This window comes from Xenopus laevis, chromosome 3L (assembly GCF_017654675.1).
Source record: "Xenopus laevis strain J_2021 chromosome 3L, Xenopus_laevis_v10.1, whole genome shotgun sequence".
NCBI classification, from domain to species: Eukaryota; Metazoa; Chordata; class Amphibia; order Anura; family Pipidae; genus Xenopus; species Xenopus laevis.
The window spans coordinates 20,753,291-20,771,214 of record NC_054375.1 but is presented as its reverse complement, the minus strand read 5'-3'; the positions used below and the strand labels follow the sequence as shown (position 1 = coordinate 20,771,214).

General features: G+C 40.6%; 1 protein-coding gene across 1 annotated transcript in view; it reads right to left on the bottom strand.

The window, feature by feature from the left end:
- Positions 1–16,718, bottom strand: part of cry1.L (cryptochrome circadian regulator 1 L homeolog) — a 47,837-nt gene extending 31,119 nt beyond the window's left edge. The window contains 1 exon segment of the mRNA NM_001087660.1: positions 16,185–16,718. Coding sequence (NP_001081129.1) covers positions 16,185–16,342 — 158 coding nt within the window. The 5' untranslated portion in view covers positions 16,343–16,718.
- Between the last annotated feature and the right edge of the window lie 1,206 nt (positions 16,719–17,924).

Sequence of the window (17,924 nt, the reverse complement as noted above, 5' to 3'; positions counted from 1 at the left end):
TTACCGGTATTTGCTGTTCAGCAACAGTTGCCAGAATGAGTTGCTGGCCCCCAGGGAAGTGCACTGTAGATGCAGGGGGTACCACCCTGAAGGCCAGTCATGGTGAGATTTACATTTTAATAGGGTGATTTTTAGGGCCATATTTTTATATATCCCTAAATATTTAATGAGCAAAGCCTAAATAATTCTGCTGTAGATTTAAAGCAGCTAAATTATGTCTTAAAAACAGCAACAGTTTAAAATACCATACATTTATCACAAGAGTACAGACCTTACGTTTAGGTTATTCCTGCAAGATTCTGTACATATAAATGTGGTGAATAAGCATGCCCAAAAAACAACTCTATAGAGACAGCAGAAGAACATTAAAGGCAGTGGTAAAACTCTAATCTAAGCAAACACAAATGTAAATAAGAAATGTTAACAGAAAAGTATGTCATGGCAATATAGTGACTGCTGGAAATTCTGCTTAGTCACGAAGCTTTCCCTGAAACCTTTACACTCTGCCTACTATAGACAACTGTCCCTTTTTTGTGCTTGAACAATACAACATTGAGTAAAGTAGCCTGGTGTTGGAAAAAAAAGCATCCATTGCTTTTTAATGTATTCCTTTTTTTTTTTTATTTGCTTGCAAGGAACTATAATATTCTCTTTACAACAGTGCAGAAGAGCAAGGCCTTGGAATTTTAATGCAAATGAAATAATTTCTATAACACAATTTAACAATAAAATGTGGGGGAATAATTGCAATTGAAACGCGTTGTCTGCTTTAGTACTTAAAACTGCAGGATTATAATATGGGATTATCCAAAAGCAGATGCAATAATAAGGTATATTTTTCATGAAAAGGCTTGTTATATGAAAGGGTTTTACATACAGGCTGTTTTATGAGAGACCAGCAATATTCAGGTGTATAGCTTCTTAAAAATGGGAAAAGGCTGTCTGTGTTACCACACAGATGAAGATAATAAAAATACACAGACATAAACACAGAGATTAAGTGAGACCAGTGTTTAAAAAATATTAATTTAAACATTGTAATGACATGTTTATTCAGGTTGCAAGGGTTTAGTAGAAACCGGCCAAAACAACTATATTTGAATACATTCATTGTATCCATTTAATCATTCTGTTAAAAAAAACAATTTCAGCTGCTTTCAAATATACCTGAATTCAGGTATGGGATCTGTTATAAGCAAAATTACAGGATGACCATCTCTCACAGACTCCATTTTAGTCAAATAATTCACATTTTTAAAAATCATTGCCTTTTGTAATAATAAAGCAGTACCTTTTATATGACTAACTAATATATAATACTTACTGGAGAAAAACAAACTGGGTTTATATCACGTTTAAATGATTTTTGTATACTTAAGATACAGAAAACTCTTAGCCAGAAAACCCCAGGTCCTGAGCATTCTGGATATCAGGTTCCATACTTGTACAGAGTTCATATTTAAATAAAATGTGTACATGTAGGAGGTAATCTAGAGCAATATAAAGGGATTCTAGCTAGGGATGCACCGAATCCAGGATTCGTTTCGGGATTCAGCCTTTTTCAGCAGGGTTCGGATTCGGCTGAATCCTTCTGCCTGGCCGAAACGAATCCGAATTTGCATATGCAAATTAGGGATGGGAAGAGAAATCATGTGACTTTTTGTCACAAAACAAGTAAAATTTTTCTCCTTCCCACTCCTAATTTGCATATGCAAATTAGGGTTTGGATTCGGTTCAGTATCTTTCGCGAAGGATTCGGGGGTTTGGCCGAATCCAAAATAGTGGATTTGGTGCATCCCTAATTATAGCACACTACAACTGTATCTATTCATGCCATAAACCAGTGTTTCCCAAATGGGGGGCTGCCCCCCTCCCTGGGGAGCTTAGAACCAAAGCAGCAATGACAAGTTAGCCCAAATATTACCCTCATTGCTCTGCTAGATACACCTGAATGTCATTGGGGTGGAAACGTATTTAATACCCTAGATAATCATGAAACAATTGGCGACACTAATGGTTTCCTATATCTGTAACCTTTTTATGGACTAATGGGGGGGGGCAAGGCCAAATGTTGCACCTACAAGGAGGACTTGAACTGAAAAAGTCTGGTGACCACTGCCATAAATTAAGGCATTTCTTGTTTATTGTAGAACATCTGCATTCACTACAAGAAATCTGATTTGCCCATGCATGTTATAAACAAAGAAATAACACACTGGTGCAATAGGCAGCATAGTGGTGCTCTGTTAAGCCATCCAGTTTTCCATGATGTTAAGGTGCATAATCTTTAGAAGTAAAAATGTAATGGCAATATTCTGCCGTAGATGCATCCTCCCTGCATAGCAATTTAATCCATTCTAAGGAAAGCATTAAAATATCAGCACAGGGAATTATGTTTGAGAGCATTACCAATGCATACACAATTTATTCCATATACTGAATGATCCTTGGGCCACTGGTCTACAATGATGGTAACAGACTCAAATGTCCAACAATGTCATTGGTTTCAGAGATTTTAGCACCGCTTATTCCAGGCTTTTGACTCAGCAATACTAGGGTTAACGGAATACAAGAAGTACATAGAAAGTTAATATACAGTTGGGGGCACTGACACTCAAAGAGAGTGGTTTAGCTGCAAACCTGGTATTTGTCTAAAACTGCTGGTATTAGCGTAAAAGTGCTCAGAAGGTCACTGAGAAAATTTACAAAACATTTTTGGGGGTTTAGCTCCCCTTTAAAGAAATAGTCCCCCACCTTTCATGAACTTTTAGTATGATGCAGACTGATATTCTGAGACAATTTGCAATTGGCCTTTTAAAAATGATTTCTTTTTTTACTCAAAAGTTATTCACATTGGAATTGTAGCAGTTATACAGTTTGTAGGATCCAATATACCCAAGCAGCCTGACAGTGGTTTGAATGAAAGATTGGGATATGAATAGGAAGAGGGGCTGAATAGAATGAAAGGTAACAAAAAGTAACAATAACAATACAATTGTGGCAATGGTTTTTTTGATTGCTAGGGTCAGTGACCAATGTTAAAAATCTGGGATATGGCAGAAGAGAAAGGTGAAAAATTCAAAAACTTAAAGTGATACTGTCATGGGAAAACATGTTTTTTTTTCAAAATGCATCCCTTAATAGTGCTGCTCCAGCAGAATTCTGAACTGAAATCCATTTTTCAAAAGAGCAAACAGATTTTATTATATTTAATTTTGAAATCTGACATAGGGCTAGACATATTGTCAGCTTCCCAGCTGCCCCTGTCATGTGACTTGTGCTCTGATAAACTTGTTACTCTTTACGGCTGTACTGCAAGTTGGAGTGATATCCCCCCACCCCCAGCAGCCTAACAACAGAACAGCTGCCTGGTAGATCTAAGAACAGCACTCAATAGTAAAAGCCAAGTCCCATCGAGACGGATTCAGTTACATTAAGTAGGAGACATAACAACCTGCCAGAAAGTAGTTCCATCCTAAAGTGTTTGCACAAGTCACATGACTGGGGCAGATGGGGCTAGACAATATGTCCAGCCCCATGTCAGATTTCAAAATTGAATATAAAAAAAATTCTGTTCTGCTCTTTTGAAAAATGGATTTCAGAGCAGAAGTCTACTGGAACGGCACTATTAACTGATGTGTTTTGAAAAAACATGTTTTCCCATGACAGTATCCCTTTTAAAAAAAATACTAATGAAGGAAAAATAAATATTCCAGTAATAAAGAAAATGATTATTATGCATGTGGTCCATTTAGACTAACAGCAGCAAGAGAAATACGCTTCCAGTAATACTCTATGCAAATGCTAATCAGAATTACTATTGAGGTCTCTCTAGCTTGTCCCTGCCTGCCAAAAGAAATGGTTCTGCTCAAGTGCAATATTTGTTTTTATATAGGACTGCAAACAGCCAGAAAATTAAACACGCATGAGCTTTGTTCCAGTGCACAGGGACATTCAATAAAAACATGCACATATGTTAGAGAGCCATTACACTGATCGTATCTATATAGCACAGGTCAGTGAGTCCATAAACCTGCTAACAGTACTACACACTGTGACATGTTCTATACAGGGCTGTAATGCCCTTGCACAATGAAGGCTTTTTTTTATACAGAACCATATTGGGTGCTGTTCTAACTTCTCTACATGTTGGTTGGTACACATTTGCTCTAGATTACTGCAGGTGGCATATTTGTTGTTTGTATCTTTGCATATTCAAAGATATGTATATAAAACTATATAAAAATATGAGCGTTACTGGAAATATCCAGAACCCTCCATAAATTAGGTATGCAGTCTTTAAAAATAGCCTTTTGCAATATATTCATTCTCAGTTTTCACTCCCATTGATACAGTAATAATTTGGGAGAGAAATGCCAACGGTTTGACTTTATGGACACATCCAGTATTTAGATGGTATTCAAATAAGATAGGCATGCCAGGCTCACTAGAAGATACCTTAATCGTATGCAAAGAGGCAAGCACTCAGAAGGGACACCTCAGACGAAGATAAAAAAAAAAAATCTTTGGCTGAAGTGATCCTTCAGAGTGCTTGTCTCTTTGCATGCGATTACGGTTTTCTCCAATTCCAAGCTACGGGTCTGGGGTGTAGCACCAGGGCCACCAACTAAGTGCCATTTCCTTTGTGCATGGCATACTATGAATTGATTTACAGTTGACACAGCTTGGGCGATTGCCAAAGCTCAATGTGTCTGGGGGTCAGTAATTTTATTCACGCCGAGCGGTATCTTTTTGGAGTCTTAGTGCTGGTCTCACAATAAGATGCAACAACCTCAATGGAGAACAAATGTCATTTTAGTTAGTACACCTGAAATGCACCACTTGCACCCCCTCCAATGCATCCCATAACTGCCCTACCTGTTCCCAAAAAACAGGGCAGTGCAGTATTGTTGGGAGGTGCCAGCTCACGCCTCTTTATCTTCTCTTCAAAGCGATCACCTGTGCTAAGCATACACAGTTAAAGTCAGGTCTGAAATGGCTTCAAACTAGGGTGCACCGAATCCACTATTTTGGATTTGTCCGAACCCCCAAATCCTTTGTGAAAGATTCGGCCGAATACCGAACCCTAATTTGAATTATGCCATTCCCCATCAGCTGTTCCTGAGTTTCAACACTATTTTTGGTAAGTTACGCTAATAAAAATTATTTATTTAGTTTCTGTTGGAATTTTTCTTCTCGCTATCCCTCTGAGGTACGTGTGTTCTCCTCTTCACTAATTTTGCTCGATCGCAGTCCAGCTTCCAGTCGTGGCACGTGAGGTTAATTGTAATTGACTTACAGCTTCTGCATTATCCCAACGAGCAACCCCCCACCCTCCTCCTGCTCAGTAATTTAGCTGTGGCTGCATCGCAGGGCAGCTTTCAGCCGTGGGTTTGATTAACTTAGGTCAAAGTTCCAAATTTTAACTGAAGGAAAATCATTCTGAATAGCAAGTTCCCCCCCCTCCCATCCTCCTGTTTAGTAATCTTGCGGGGCGGGGATGCATCTCAGGGCAACTTCCAGCCCTGGGGTTGAGGCAACTTTACTGAACACTGGGGGGGCACATTTACTAATGGTCGAATATCAAGGGTTAATTAACCCTCGATATTCGACCCTCGAAGTTAAGTCCTTCGACTTCGAATATCGAAGGATTTAGCGATATTCGTTCGATCGAACGATCAAAGGAATAATCATTCAATCGAACGATTAAATCCTTAGGATCGAACGATTTTCCTTTGATCAAAAAAAAGCTAGGAAAGCCTATTGGAACCTTCCCCGTAGGCTAACATTGGTGCTCGGTAGATTTTAGGTGGCGAACTAGGTGGTCGAAGTTTTTGTTAAAGAGACAGTACTTCGACTATCCAATGGTGGAATAGTCGAACTATTTTTAGTCGTAGTCGAAGGAGCCAAAAAATACTTCGAAATTCGAAGTATTTTTTATTCTATTCCTTCACTCGAGCTAAGTAAATGTGCCCCTAGGAGAGGAGGGAAGTTGCTATTCAGAATAAGTTTTACCTCAGTAACAATGCTGAACTTTTACCACAATCAACCCCACGGCTGGAAGCTGTCCTGCGATGCGCCCCCCCCCCCCGCAAGATTACAGAACAGGAGGATAGGAAGGGTTGTTGCTATTCGCAATAACTTTTACTTCAGCTACAATGCAGACATACAGATAGACACACACACATAGATCCACACATATTCACATAAAATATACTGGTGCTTTAAATAATATAGACAAACATCTCTTTTAGTGAAGGTTTTACCTTATCGGCAAATCTTTATTGTATGGATGCACGGAATCCAGGTTTCGGTTCGTGATTCGGCTGAATCCTTCTGCCTGGCGGAACCGAATCTGAATTTGCATATGCAAATTAGGGACGGGGAGAAAAATCATGCAACTTTATCACAAAACAAGGAAGTAAAAACATTTTCCCCCTTCCCACGCCTAATTTGCATATGAAAATTAGGGTTCGGATTTGGTTCGGTATTCGGCCGAATCTTTCGCGAAGGATTCGGCCGAATCCAAAATAGTGAATTCAGTGCATCCCTACTTTATTGTGACTGACAGGAGTGCGTGCCTCCGATGCTAGTTCACAAAAATTCTGTTACGTGCTTTCAGTCTTCAGACACGATCAAAACACCCGGAAGTACCGGGACAGTGAAACCAAAATGGCGGACAGGATGTGGAAAGGATCTTATACCTTGTGAATATCTATTTCACAAAAGGTGTTTGAAAAAATAAGTTAGCGATCGAGGAGCGGGGACAGTGTACTTTACAAATATGACAAGACTGAAAACGGATTTTCCTTGCCCTTTAGGGATTTGGATTCGGTTCGGCCAGGCACAAGGATTCGGCCAAATCTGAATTCTGCTGAAAATGGCCGAATACCGAACAGAATCCTGGATTCGGTGCATCCCTACTTCAAAATGCATGTGCCTGTGATACTTTGGGAGAAAAAATTAAGCTGTGCGAAATGGTGCCTGCCAACCCTCCATTAGCGATTACTGCACTGCATCAAATGTAAAGAACACTTTGTTCTTCAGATGATACATATATGCCTTCTCTTCCTTGAGAAAACATTTACTCCAGCAATTATCATTGTGCTTGAAGTAACCAAGAACGATCATTTTCACTTCTGAGTCAGTCAATCCATTGCACATAGGTTGTAATATAAGAAATCTGAAGAATGTATCTGTCAAACCAAACATTCCACACTGTAAAGCTTCTCCAATTACCTTACAAACTACAGGCAATAATACATGTTTATACATAACCTTCTTCTTTGGCACAGAAATAAGGCCATGGTCTATATCACTGCAAAGACCAAGTTGACACTAACAGCCTTTTTTCCATTCGCCTATTCTAAGCATAACTCATCAAAGAAATAAAATATCTATATTTTTTAACGTCTGCAGAGCACAATATAAAAAAGGCCACTAGGGCCAACTAAATTAAATTACACACAGCAGTAATTTTACACATACCTCTATTTTGCTTCAAATTTGCCTTGCAGAAAATAGCTACAGTAGAACTCCAATTGTACAGTTTTCTACAACTGAAGCTTTTTTTCCCCCAGTTTCACATAAGCAGACTGGTCCCATGGAAAATCAGGGTCTTGCTGTACATAGAGTAGCCTCCTAGAACAGGAGGCTTAACACAAATAAGTTACATGTTCCCAAACTGTTTAATTCTCTGCCTGAATCAGTTGTACAGGCTGATGTTACTATGTAATTCTGATGCACGTACTAGGGATGCACTGAATCCTATTTTAGGATTCGGCCAAATCCTGAATACCTTGTGAAAGATTTGGCCGAATACCAAAGCCTACTTGCATATGTAAATTAGGAGGGAAAGAGAACCAAGCATGCAGGACAAGGTTAAGACATTTTTTAATTTCTTGTTTGTGTCACAAGTCCCATAATTTTTTGGATTCGGTTCGGCCAGGCACTTGGATTCGAACTGAGTCCTGAATTTGGTGCAGCCCTAGCAAGCACCTCATTGGTCATCCTTATCTAATGATAACTCCCTTGGGCTTGGCTGATGCAGCTAGCTTCATTTACAGTGCCAAATATTCCAGTACAGTAAAGAACTAATTGAGGCCTGGCCTTTTGGCAAATAAGCATGTATATTTGCATGTTCAGTGCTACTGATTCTGTCCTAGCCCTACAATACGGAGAGCACATCCTTCCCAGTTTCCATTCTATTTCTAGAGATAACCGTCAGTATCCAACTAATTGCAAGTGACTTTAAAGATAATGAGACTCCATAGGGATGAATTGAGATGTGACTTACTGTATATGCAGCTTGATGGGACAGAAACAAACAACGTCATACATACTCCTTTCTCAGATATGACTGGTCAAAACAACTTATCACAGTCAGAACAAAACAGTGTAATAAAAATCATATGTCCATGAGGTCTAAATGGCCATACATAGGCCAACCCTTATGATACTCTGATCAACACCCAAGGTTCTCCAAAAGAGAGATACCATTTGAGTGCTCACTCTTCTATTGTTCCAGCACACTCTCGAAAGAAGAATCAGCTCCTCATCTGTTTCTGTCAGCTAACCTGGAAGCTGAGCCTGAGTGGGGCTGTTGGGGTATGTATTAAGAAAGCTAGGGCTTATTTTGACTTTCATTCCAGGCATGCCACCACAACACTGGCCTGAGAGACAAGAAGTTAGAACAGGCTATATAAAAGCAAATCAGATATCACTTACAGGTGACTAGAGCTCATGATGGCTGCCTTGTAAAGGTTGAAAAGCTATTTTAAATAAGCAAGCAAAATACATTAAAACATTTAATTAATGAATGCATTGCCATGTGATGTGGGCTCATAGTACCCATCTAGTATAAGGTACTTTCTACCTTTCTTCTAAATAAAAACAGATTTTGCAAAACTGCAGGAAGTGTTCCAATATTTATGTAACTATTGCCAGACGCTGAACGAACAGCTCAAAAACAATCACAGCCCGGCTCACATCGGCGTTTATAAAAACGTATTAAAAAAATATATTTTTTTTTAATTCTGGTGAATTGGATCGATCTGCAAACACAGGTTTATCCAAAAAAATTTCCACCAAACGACTCCAGATTAATTGTAGGAGGTCCCCCATAGGCTAAAACACCAATTCGGCAGATTTTAGAATTCTTAAAGGGACAGTACATGATAAATATAAAAATTCCAATTTCTTTAAAACTCTAAATGGAATTTGGACTATTGCCTAGTCGAATTACACTAAAAAAAAAGAATTTTTAAATTCGAATTGATAAATTGATAAAATTCGACCCTTGATAAACCTGCCCCTTGATGTATTCACCTTTCTGCAGCAGTGCAAAATATGTTGTTACATTATAAATGTATGTTATTAATAGTCATGCTAATACTACCGACAATCAAGGCACGTGCACTGGCGTTCTCGAGTTCAGCTGGGCTTTAAATTCTAGACAATATGGAAAAAGAGAGGTTAAAGGTGGCCATAGACGTAGAGATCCGCTCATTTGGCGATGTCGCCAAACTAGCAGATATCTCCCCGATATGCCCACATTGAGCGATATCGGGCTGATCCGATCGTGGGCCCTAGGGCCCAATGATCAGATCATAATGCATACGATACAAGTGTTCCGATCGTGGGACCGCACAGATGCGGCCGCGATCCAACGGGATTTTTTAACCTGCCTAATCGAGATCTGGCTGACTTTCGGTCAGATATCGATTGGTCTGTCGGCAGCTTTTATCGGCCCGTGTATGGGGGCAAGATAGGCTCTTCTTTAAACAAACTGAATAGACATCATCACACTGCATATGTGATCTTTACCAATGTTTAGATTTACAATAAATGTTTAAAGATGAAATTTAAATGATGTTAGCTGTGTGGAGCAGGCCTATATGACAGTTGTCTGACGGATAAGAGTCTTTGCAGTTAAAGGACCAGTAACATCATTTTATTTTATTAAAAAAATAAAAATTACAGCCTGCATACAATACCCATGAACTAATAGATATTCCATATTAGCCCTCCTTTTACCTGAAAAGTCCCCAGTCAAACTCCCCTCCATAGTTTGAACTGACATTAGAAAAACGGCGATATGGCGACTAATCCTTACCCAGGGAAGTACATGCGGGCCGCCGACAGTGCTCCTCCTCCCTGGACTTCCGGCAGGAACCCTGAAGTCTGAAGAGCTTCAGAGCAGCAATCAACCGGCACGTGAACAGTTGGTGAGACGGAGGAGTGAGAGGAACGCGGAGGGAGGGGGCTGCATTGAAAGGTGGCGCTGAGGAAAGGTGAAGGCTGGGAGACAGAGAGAAGTGCTGGGGGGAGAGGGAAAGGAGCAGGATGACTGCAGGTAGAGTGGAAACCGATGCGGGGAGGGAAAGCAGCACTGGGAGAGAGAGAGAGAGAGAGAGAGAGAGAGAAGTGCTGGGGGAGGGAAAGGAGCAGGACGGCTGGGCAAGAGAGGCTGCAGGGAGAGAGGGAACAGCTGGGGAAAGGGAACTACCATCCAGATGAGCGTCCATCCTAGAAACTGAAGCCGCATCCCCGGTGTCTTGGTTGCTATGTGACATCACAGCCGGAAGTGACATCTCAAAGCAGGAAGTCGGGTCACAGCTGCGCGCACGTAGGGGAGAAGAAGCAAGAATAAGCAAGAAGATGGCGGGACCCTTTGGACACCGTGGGACATCGCCGGTTTGAGTTTTTACAGATGTCTTACACGAGCGGCAGGAAAGAGCAGCATATTGGAAGTGAGTAATGTATATTAATTCTTTTTTATTGTGATTTAAAAATGGTGTTACTGGTCCTTTAAAACGTCTAGACGCAAGCTATATTATAGGGGTCATTTACAACCACAAGCGCAGTTGCATGCCTGCAAATTTCCCTGCAGTCAGTTGCACAAAAGCCCCCATTTATTATGTTATTTGTATCAACATACACTTCTTGTAATTCCCTGTGGTTGTGAAGGCACTGCTTTCTGCCCCCTGTTCCGAATAAAGTGCTGCTGTGCCTATTCAATGCTGGAACTACCACCACCTACAACCAACTGGTAACTCCAGCCTTTCCACATTGCCCTGGTTTAATAAGCACAGTGCACATGAACAAATTAATCAGGCACACATCACTCTTACAACAGAAATAACATCTACTAGACACCTACAATTGTGTCTGGTTTGTAATTCAGAGCTTTTTAGATAGCGGGTATGTGGATAAGGGATCCTATGCTAAAATACTCTTTTACATTATTTGCGTCATGTTAAAAGAAATTATAAAAACATACCAATTCGTGGATTTAGGAAATAATCCATGTTGAACTGAAGTGTGTAAAAATCATTGCTTTGTAAAGCCAAGATAACAAACCTGTGACCACAAGGGGCACTTTACTGCATGAATGTTATCAGAGAGTTATTGTATAAACACAGATATGCAAATAAATATATGTCTTATAAACAGCAAACACTTCCGCTTATAAAAATAATTACTTGGTGACTGGTGTTGCACAGCTGACCCAGTTTTTAGAACGATGGGTTCTGCAGATTACAACACACCCTATTGTAAGATGTATTCATTGTATCTACTTAAGAGGATGTTAGGAATACAGGTATGGTATCTGTTATCCAGAATGCTCTGAATAAACAGATAAAGATTATAAATTAAGAATTATTTAAATAGAACGCAATGGGAGATGGCACTGCCATATTTCAGAGCTTTCTGGATAATAGGTTTTCTATTCTCTGTCACTGGCATCTGTTGTTCTACTCAGTGCTGCGGACACTGAGGCCAAATGATCCAGGAGGTTTTGACTATTACAGCTTCCAATCTAAGAGGATTTACCGGGGGGGGGGGGGCAGTGCATTTAAAAGGAAGGTCATAAGACTGACTTGTTGGCACAGTATAAACCCGGTGTTAAAACGGTTATAATAGTATGTCTATAAGGATTCTCATTTATCTAGGTCATAATATATACAGTATCTAGTAGAATTAAGTTAAAGGCAACTTGACATTAAAGGGGTTATTTATTAAAGTCTGAATGCCGCAAACTTGAAAAAAATTCAAGTTTTTCTACATATACAATTCGAATTTTTAGAGGGAAAAAAACCCTCAAATTTTTAGAGATTTATTATACCCAGAGGATGGAAAAAGTCCAAATCCGAAAATCTGGCATCTCAGACCTAGCGAATATATGTCAGTGGGAGAGGTCCCTATACTTTTTGGAATTTTCTGTGATCTGCTCTGGAATTAGCCTGAATATCCAAATATTTCAGACTTTTTGGGCAAAAATTTTGGCTTTTCGGGAAAAAAAATCAAATGATTCAAAAAAAGTTCAACGCTGAACTGAAGAAGCCACTAAGATGAATGGTGAAACATTTTCAAGCGAAAAAAAAAAACCCTCTAAATGTCCAGTTGCCTTTGACTTAATTCTACTAGATACTGTATAGTTGTAAGCTTACAACATAGTAAGTAAGGCTGAAAAAAGACACAAGTCCATCAAGTTCAACCTTTTAGTTTTTTTTTTTAATCTGCCTAACTGCTAGTTGATCCATCTGAAGCATCTCCAATTTGCCTCTGAGTGGGAAAAAATTCCTTCCTGACTTCAAAATGGCAATCGGACTAGTCCCTGGATAAACTTGAGTTATCTTCCATAACCCTATATTCCCTCACTTGCTAAAAAGCCATCCAACCCCTCATTAAAGCTATCTAATGTATCACCCAGTACAACTGATTCAGGGAGAGAATGCCACATCTTCACAGCTCTCACTGTAAAAAACCCCTTCCGAATATTTAGGCGGAACCTCTTTTCTTCTAATCGGAATGGGTGACCTTGTGTCAGCTGGAAAGACCTACTGGTAAATAAAGCATTAGAGAGATTATTATATGATCCCCTTATATTATTATACATAGTTATCATATCACCCCTTAAGCGCCTCTTCTCCAGCGTGAACATCCCCAATTTGGCCAGTCTTTCCTCATAGGTAAGATTTTCCATACCTTTTACCAGCTTAGTTGCCCTTCTCTGTACCCTCTCTAATACAATAATGTCCTGTTTGAGTGATGGAGACCAAAACTGTATGGCATATTCTAGATGGGGCCTTACAAGTGCTCTATACAGTGGAAGAATGACCTCCTCCTCCCGTGACTCTATGCCCCTTTTAATACAGCTCAATACCTTATTTGCCCTTGATGCTGCTGACTGGCATTGCTTGCTACAGACAAATTTATCATCTACAAGGACTCCAAGGTCCTTTTTCATAATTGATTTGCCTAGTGCAGTCTCATTAAGGGCATAAGTGGCTTGGATATTTTTACATCTCAGGTGTATGACTTTACATTTATCAACAATGAATCTCATTTGCCACTTAGCTGCCCAGATTGCCAGTTTGTCAAGATCGTGTTGCAAGGATGCCACATCTTGGATGGAATTAATTGGGCTGGATAGTTTTGTGTCGTCTGCAAACACTGATACATTACATACAATACTGTCCCCTAAGTCATTAATGAACAGGTTAAATAAAAGTGGACCCAATACTGAGCCCTGAGGGACCCCACTAAGAACCTTACTCCAAGTAGAGAATGTACCATTAACAACCACCCTCTGTATCTGATCCTGTAGCCAGTTTCCTATCCATGTGCAAACGACTTCATTAGGCCCAACAGACCTTAGTTTAGAAAGCAGTCCTTTGTGGGGCACAGTATCAAATGCTTTGGCAAAATCCAAATAGATCACATCTACTGCCCCCCCCACTGTCAAGCATCTTACTTACCTCATTATAAAAAGCAATCAACTTTGTTTGACATGACCTGATGGCTGCTCATAACGCCATTCACTAGGACAAAACTTTGAATGTGATCCCTTAACAAGCCTTCAAATAATTTGCCCACCACAGATGTCAAATTTACTGGCCTATAATTGCCAGGCTGAGGCACCATACCAGATGAAAGTGAATCTGAGAAAATCAGAAATAGGAGCTGGTCTAAAACTGAACTTAGGGGGTGTATGCCATCAGGCCCTGGAGCCTTGTGTTTACATAAATTTTTATTAAAGCTTTATGAATCATATCCTGAGTCAACAACCGACTAGATTGAGCTGAGCCATTAGTGCAGCTATGAAAGAAGTGTGTGATCACTCGGATACATTGTAACAATGTGTTGCAGTTAGTAACACTGTCCAGCAGCGTTATTTCCTAGGCTGAGCTCTAGAGGAGCACGGAAGAGGTTAAGCTTGTTACACCCCTTTACATAACCCTGACTGGCTGTAGCCACATGTCACATTCTGCAGGCATGACTAGAATGATCCGTCGCTGAGCTTTCTGTTCTCTCATATAATGTAAATCACTCAGATTGAATGATGAACTTCCATATGTACTAAGGTTTTAATGCCCCTTACTGCCCCAAAATAGATACTGAATATGTATCACAGTAAAAAAAAAAAAAAAACACATCTAAGACATATTAAAAGGCTGCAGCACATTAAACATTTACATTTGATTTTAGCAAAGGCAATAACGCCACGAATATATCAGATAGATCAATGTATATGACAGCTCCTTGGCATCTCCCTTATTCCTTTTAAAGCCTCCCATAATGAATGGTCTTCAATACACGGCACGTCATGCTTTGCGTCACTGGTTATAGTAAAAAGCTGCCCGTATGGGGCGAAGCAAGCATGCACACATTTATTAGAAATGGAGAATTATGATGGATAATTTTTTTTATGAGTTATGCAGATATTTAGCAGGGGAACAGAGTTGGTGTGTTTTTTTAAGGCCACACAGACCATTTGCCTGCGATGTTGTGATCTGATCAGACTCTACATCCTAGCAGTGTGGGAGATCCTGCTTTGTATAATAATTATCCTGCAGGTACAATCTATGTACGTTGGGCAAATCAAGCAATAGAACAGGGATTATCAAAACATTACACAGTTAAAGAGACCGCATGCTTCCACAATTTGAGTTTCCATGATGTAAACGACACCTATCCTACGGGTGGTGTTAACCTTGGTTTACACTTAAAGATTCACTCCTTTGGTTGAGGTTGCCTATATCTGATTTGGTCACCAACATTCTGGGCCAGATTACAATCACAGGATCTTTTGACCCTCAGGCCAACAACTGGATCATAATGGAGAGCTTCCAAGAGAGAACTACATCAACAACACCTAGGTCCTTGCTCAAAGGGATTTTTAAACTAGGCAGCTCATCAGGAAGACCCCATACACAGACCAGTAAACTGCCAATTTAGGAGGGGTCCTGTCGGTAGCTTTTTTTTGGCCTGTGTATTGACACATTAAGGTCCCCTTTAATCTTCACCCAATTACAACTATTTCCTAAGGTTGCCACCTCTTATCAACCATTATGTCTCAACACTAGAATGTAACACTGTGAATAAGCACCATAACACTCCGTCTCTGCTAAAAGATCAAAGCCTTTCAGCAAACCCCACTACTATTAACAGAAATATTATGCCAACTTATAACACAAGGAAGAACAAAGCACATTAACTGAAAATACATACTTCCCATACACTGTTAGAAGATCGTTCCAGCAGATATCATGCTAATGTATCTCTGAGCAGCAGAACTTGTGTACTCAAAAGGTCCCATACATTTTTGCATTGACTCTGGGTACTGTGTAAACCCACTCCAAAGCTTACCTAGCCAGGGTAGTCTTTAGTCTACAAGTACCTTTTGACTTGACTGCCATCAAATGTTTTTCATTCCTTTAAAAAAATTAGTACAGATAGTGGTTCCTCAAACTGTAGCTGTCTGTAACTTCTATGGCTGACCTGGACAAGCATCATCAACCCGGTTTACTAAAACCTACATTCCCATAGACAAGGAAGGCGCTTAAAAAACACTTGCCCTTCAGTTTAAAAAAAGAAAACAAACCAGTTATCCATGAACAAGTGGTAGCAGACCAGAAACACTATTTTCCCTTGATATTTGGGGCTCCCAGTAGCATACTAAGTAGGAGGGATGCACTGGATCCATGAGTTTTGAATACCAAATTCTGGGCACAATACAAAACCATAAAATCGCATAGATGATTTGTTAAAAAGAAATAAAATGTTACTTTCTGTTATCTAAAACTTTAAAAAGTCAATCAGTATCTGGCGGAAATGCTGGATCCAGATGGGTGGCCCAATGTTGAAAAAACTGAACCAGCAACCTCCACCCATCTTACCTCCACCTGTTGATTCCCACATTGGAAGATCCAGCAAACCAGGGATCCAAGATATAGACACATCGGACGGTGTCTGCCCCTTGGATACATTCCCGCAGAGCTGGGTTATCATGGAGCCTCAAGCCCTTCCGGAACCAGTGAACAGCATTCACCCCCATCTTTCCAGATATCCAAGACCACCAGAAAATGTTTTTTTTTCTTCTTTTTTTAAAAAATGAAAAATTTCAGAGGGGGAGGGTTTCAAGAATATAGAGGAAACCACACAAAATAATATAAAAGGAGAAATCAAGTCCAGAGCAGGGTCATAATGATAGAGGAATTTGGGTAGGGGATGGGGGACAATTACAAATTGTTGCTTCAACCTCTACGCCCCTGTGGGGAAGGGATGCACAGCAGAGATAGCGAGAATAAACGGTAAGAACGCAGGGGCTTTTGGAACATGGTGTGACTACAGGGAAGGAGTAAATCAGCTCCACACAGCTCCGAGACGGAGGAAAATCCGACCGAGAAGTCACAGCCTCCGCAAAAAATCTTCTACCTTATCAGGCTCCCTCAGCCAAGTGCGCAAGGCTCCTCAAAGCATACCACACAACGCATCCCTCAAGCCACACCCCACTCCCACATTCCGCGCGCTCATTGGTTGCAGAACCTCAAGCGTATTCGCAATGCTCACGTTTCTGCAATGTGCTTGCCCGGGGGAAAATGTTGTGGGTGCGTCGCGCGGGTGGGCTATCGTCGTCGCGTTTCCCGGATTGTTACCGTGATCCTGCTCGCACCCTCGCTTTGTGTAAAGGGGTACATAAACCACGTTATCGCACATACCCGTCCCTCCACAAGCTGTGCGGGCAGGGACTTGCCGGTGACCGACTCTCCGCCCCTTTACTCAAAGGGGAGGAGCTCAGTTTTAGGATTGGCCGCCTATTGCAAGTACCCGGATAGTCACGTTGATTAGCGAATTGGTGTTACGAGGAAAAGTGCGCGCAAAGCCGCAGGGGATTGTGGGGAGCAGTCCCTACTAGAGAACTTGTTTTCCTGCCCGCTGTTTCATAAGTTCTCTAGTGGGTGTCCGAGCCCGTTGGGTTGGTGTAGTGAATGTCTGCCGCCGTGCCAGCTAATCCACTTGCGTCCTCCTAGACAGTCAATCATTTTCTTGCGAGGGTCGTGGCCGCCTGCTGGCTACTTTTATAAGTAGCGTCTGTCTTGTTATATAACCAGTCTACTTTGGTCATACAGGACGCACGTGCCCTTTATATGGGAACAGCTGCTGAACGAGAAACCTTTCGGAGGGAGTACAGGCTGGAATTAGCCATTAATAAATCTTTGCTTTTCTGAGGAACAATGGCAATAACGGGCCATCTATTACGCGTATAAATGAATAGGCTGTGCAGTTTCTTAAGGTGTGGGGCCCAGGAAAATATTTCGGTGTGTGGGCCACAAAAGTATACATAAAAAGATTGTGAAAAAGCGTCATTCCTAAACTTGGAAGAGATCTTAACATTTTTAAAATGGGTGGGTATGGACTGGGATTGAAAATAGGCCCTAGAATTTCAGGTAAACAGAGGCCAGGACAGCAGTCCCAATAATTAATTTTTTAACCTGTTTGTCTTCCTGTAAATGACTGATCACTGATACCAACCCAGTCCATAGACTAATTCACCCACCTGAGGCATAGTAGGGTCAAGTGGTTCAGGAGGTGGTTTTTGTGTTTAGGTTGTGAAATTAGAGCATTCAGACAAAAAA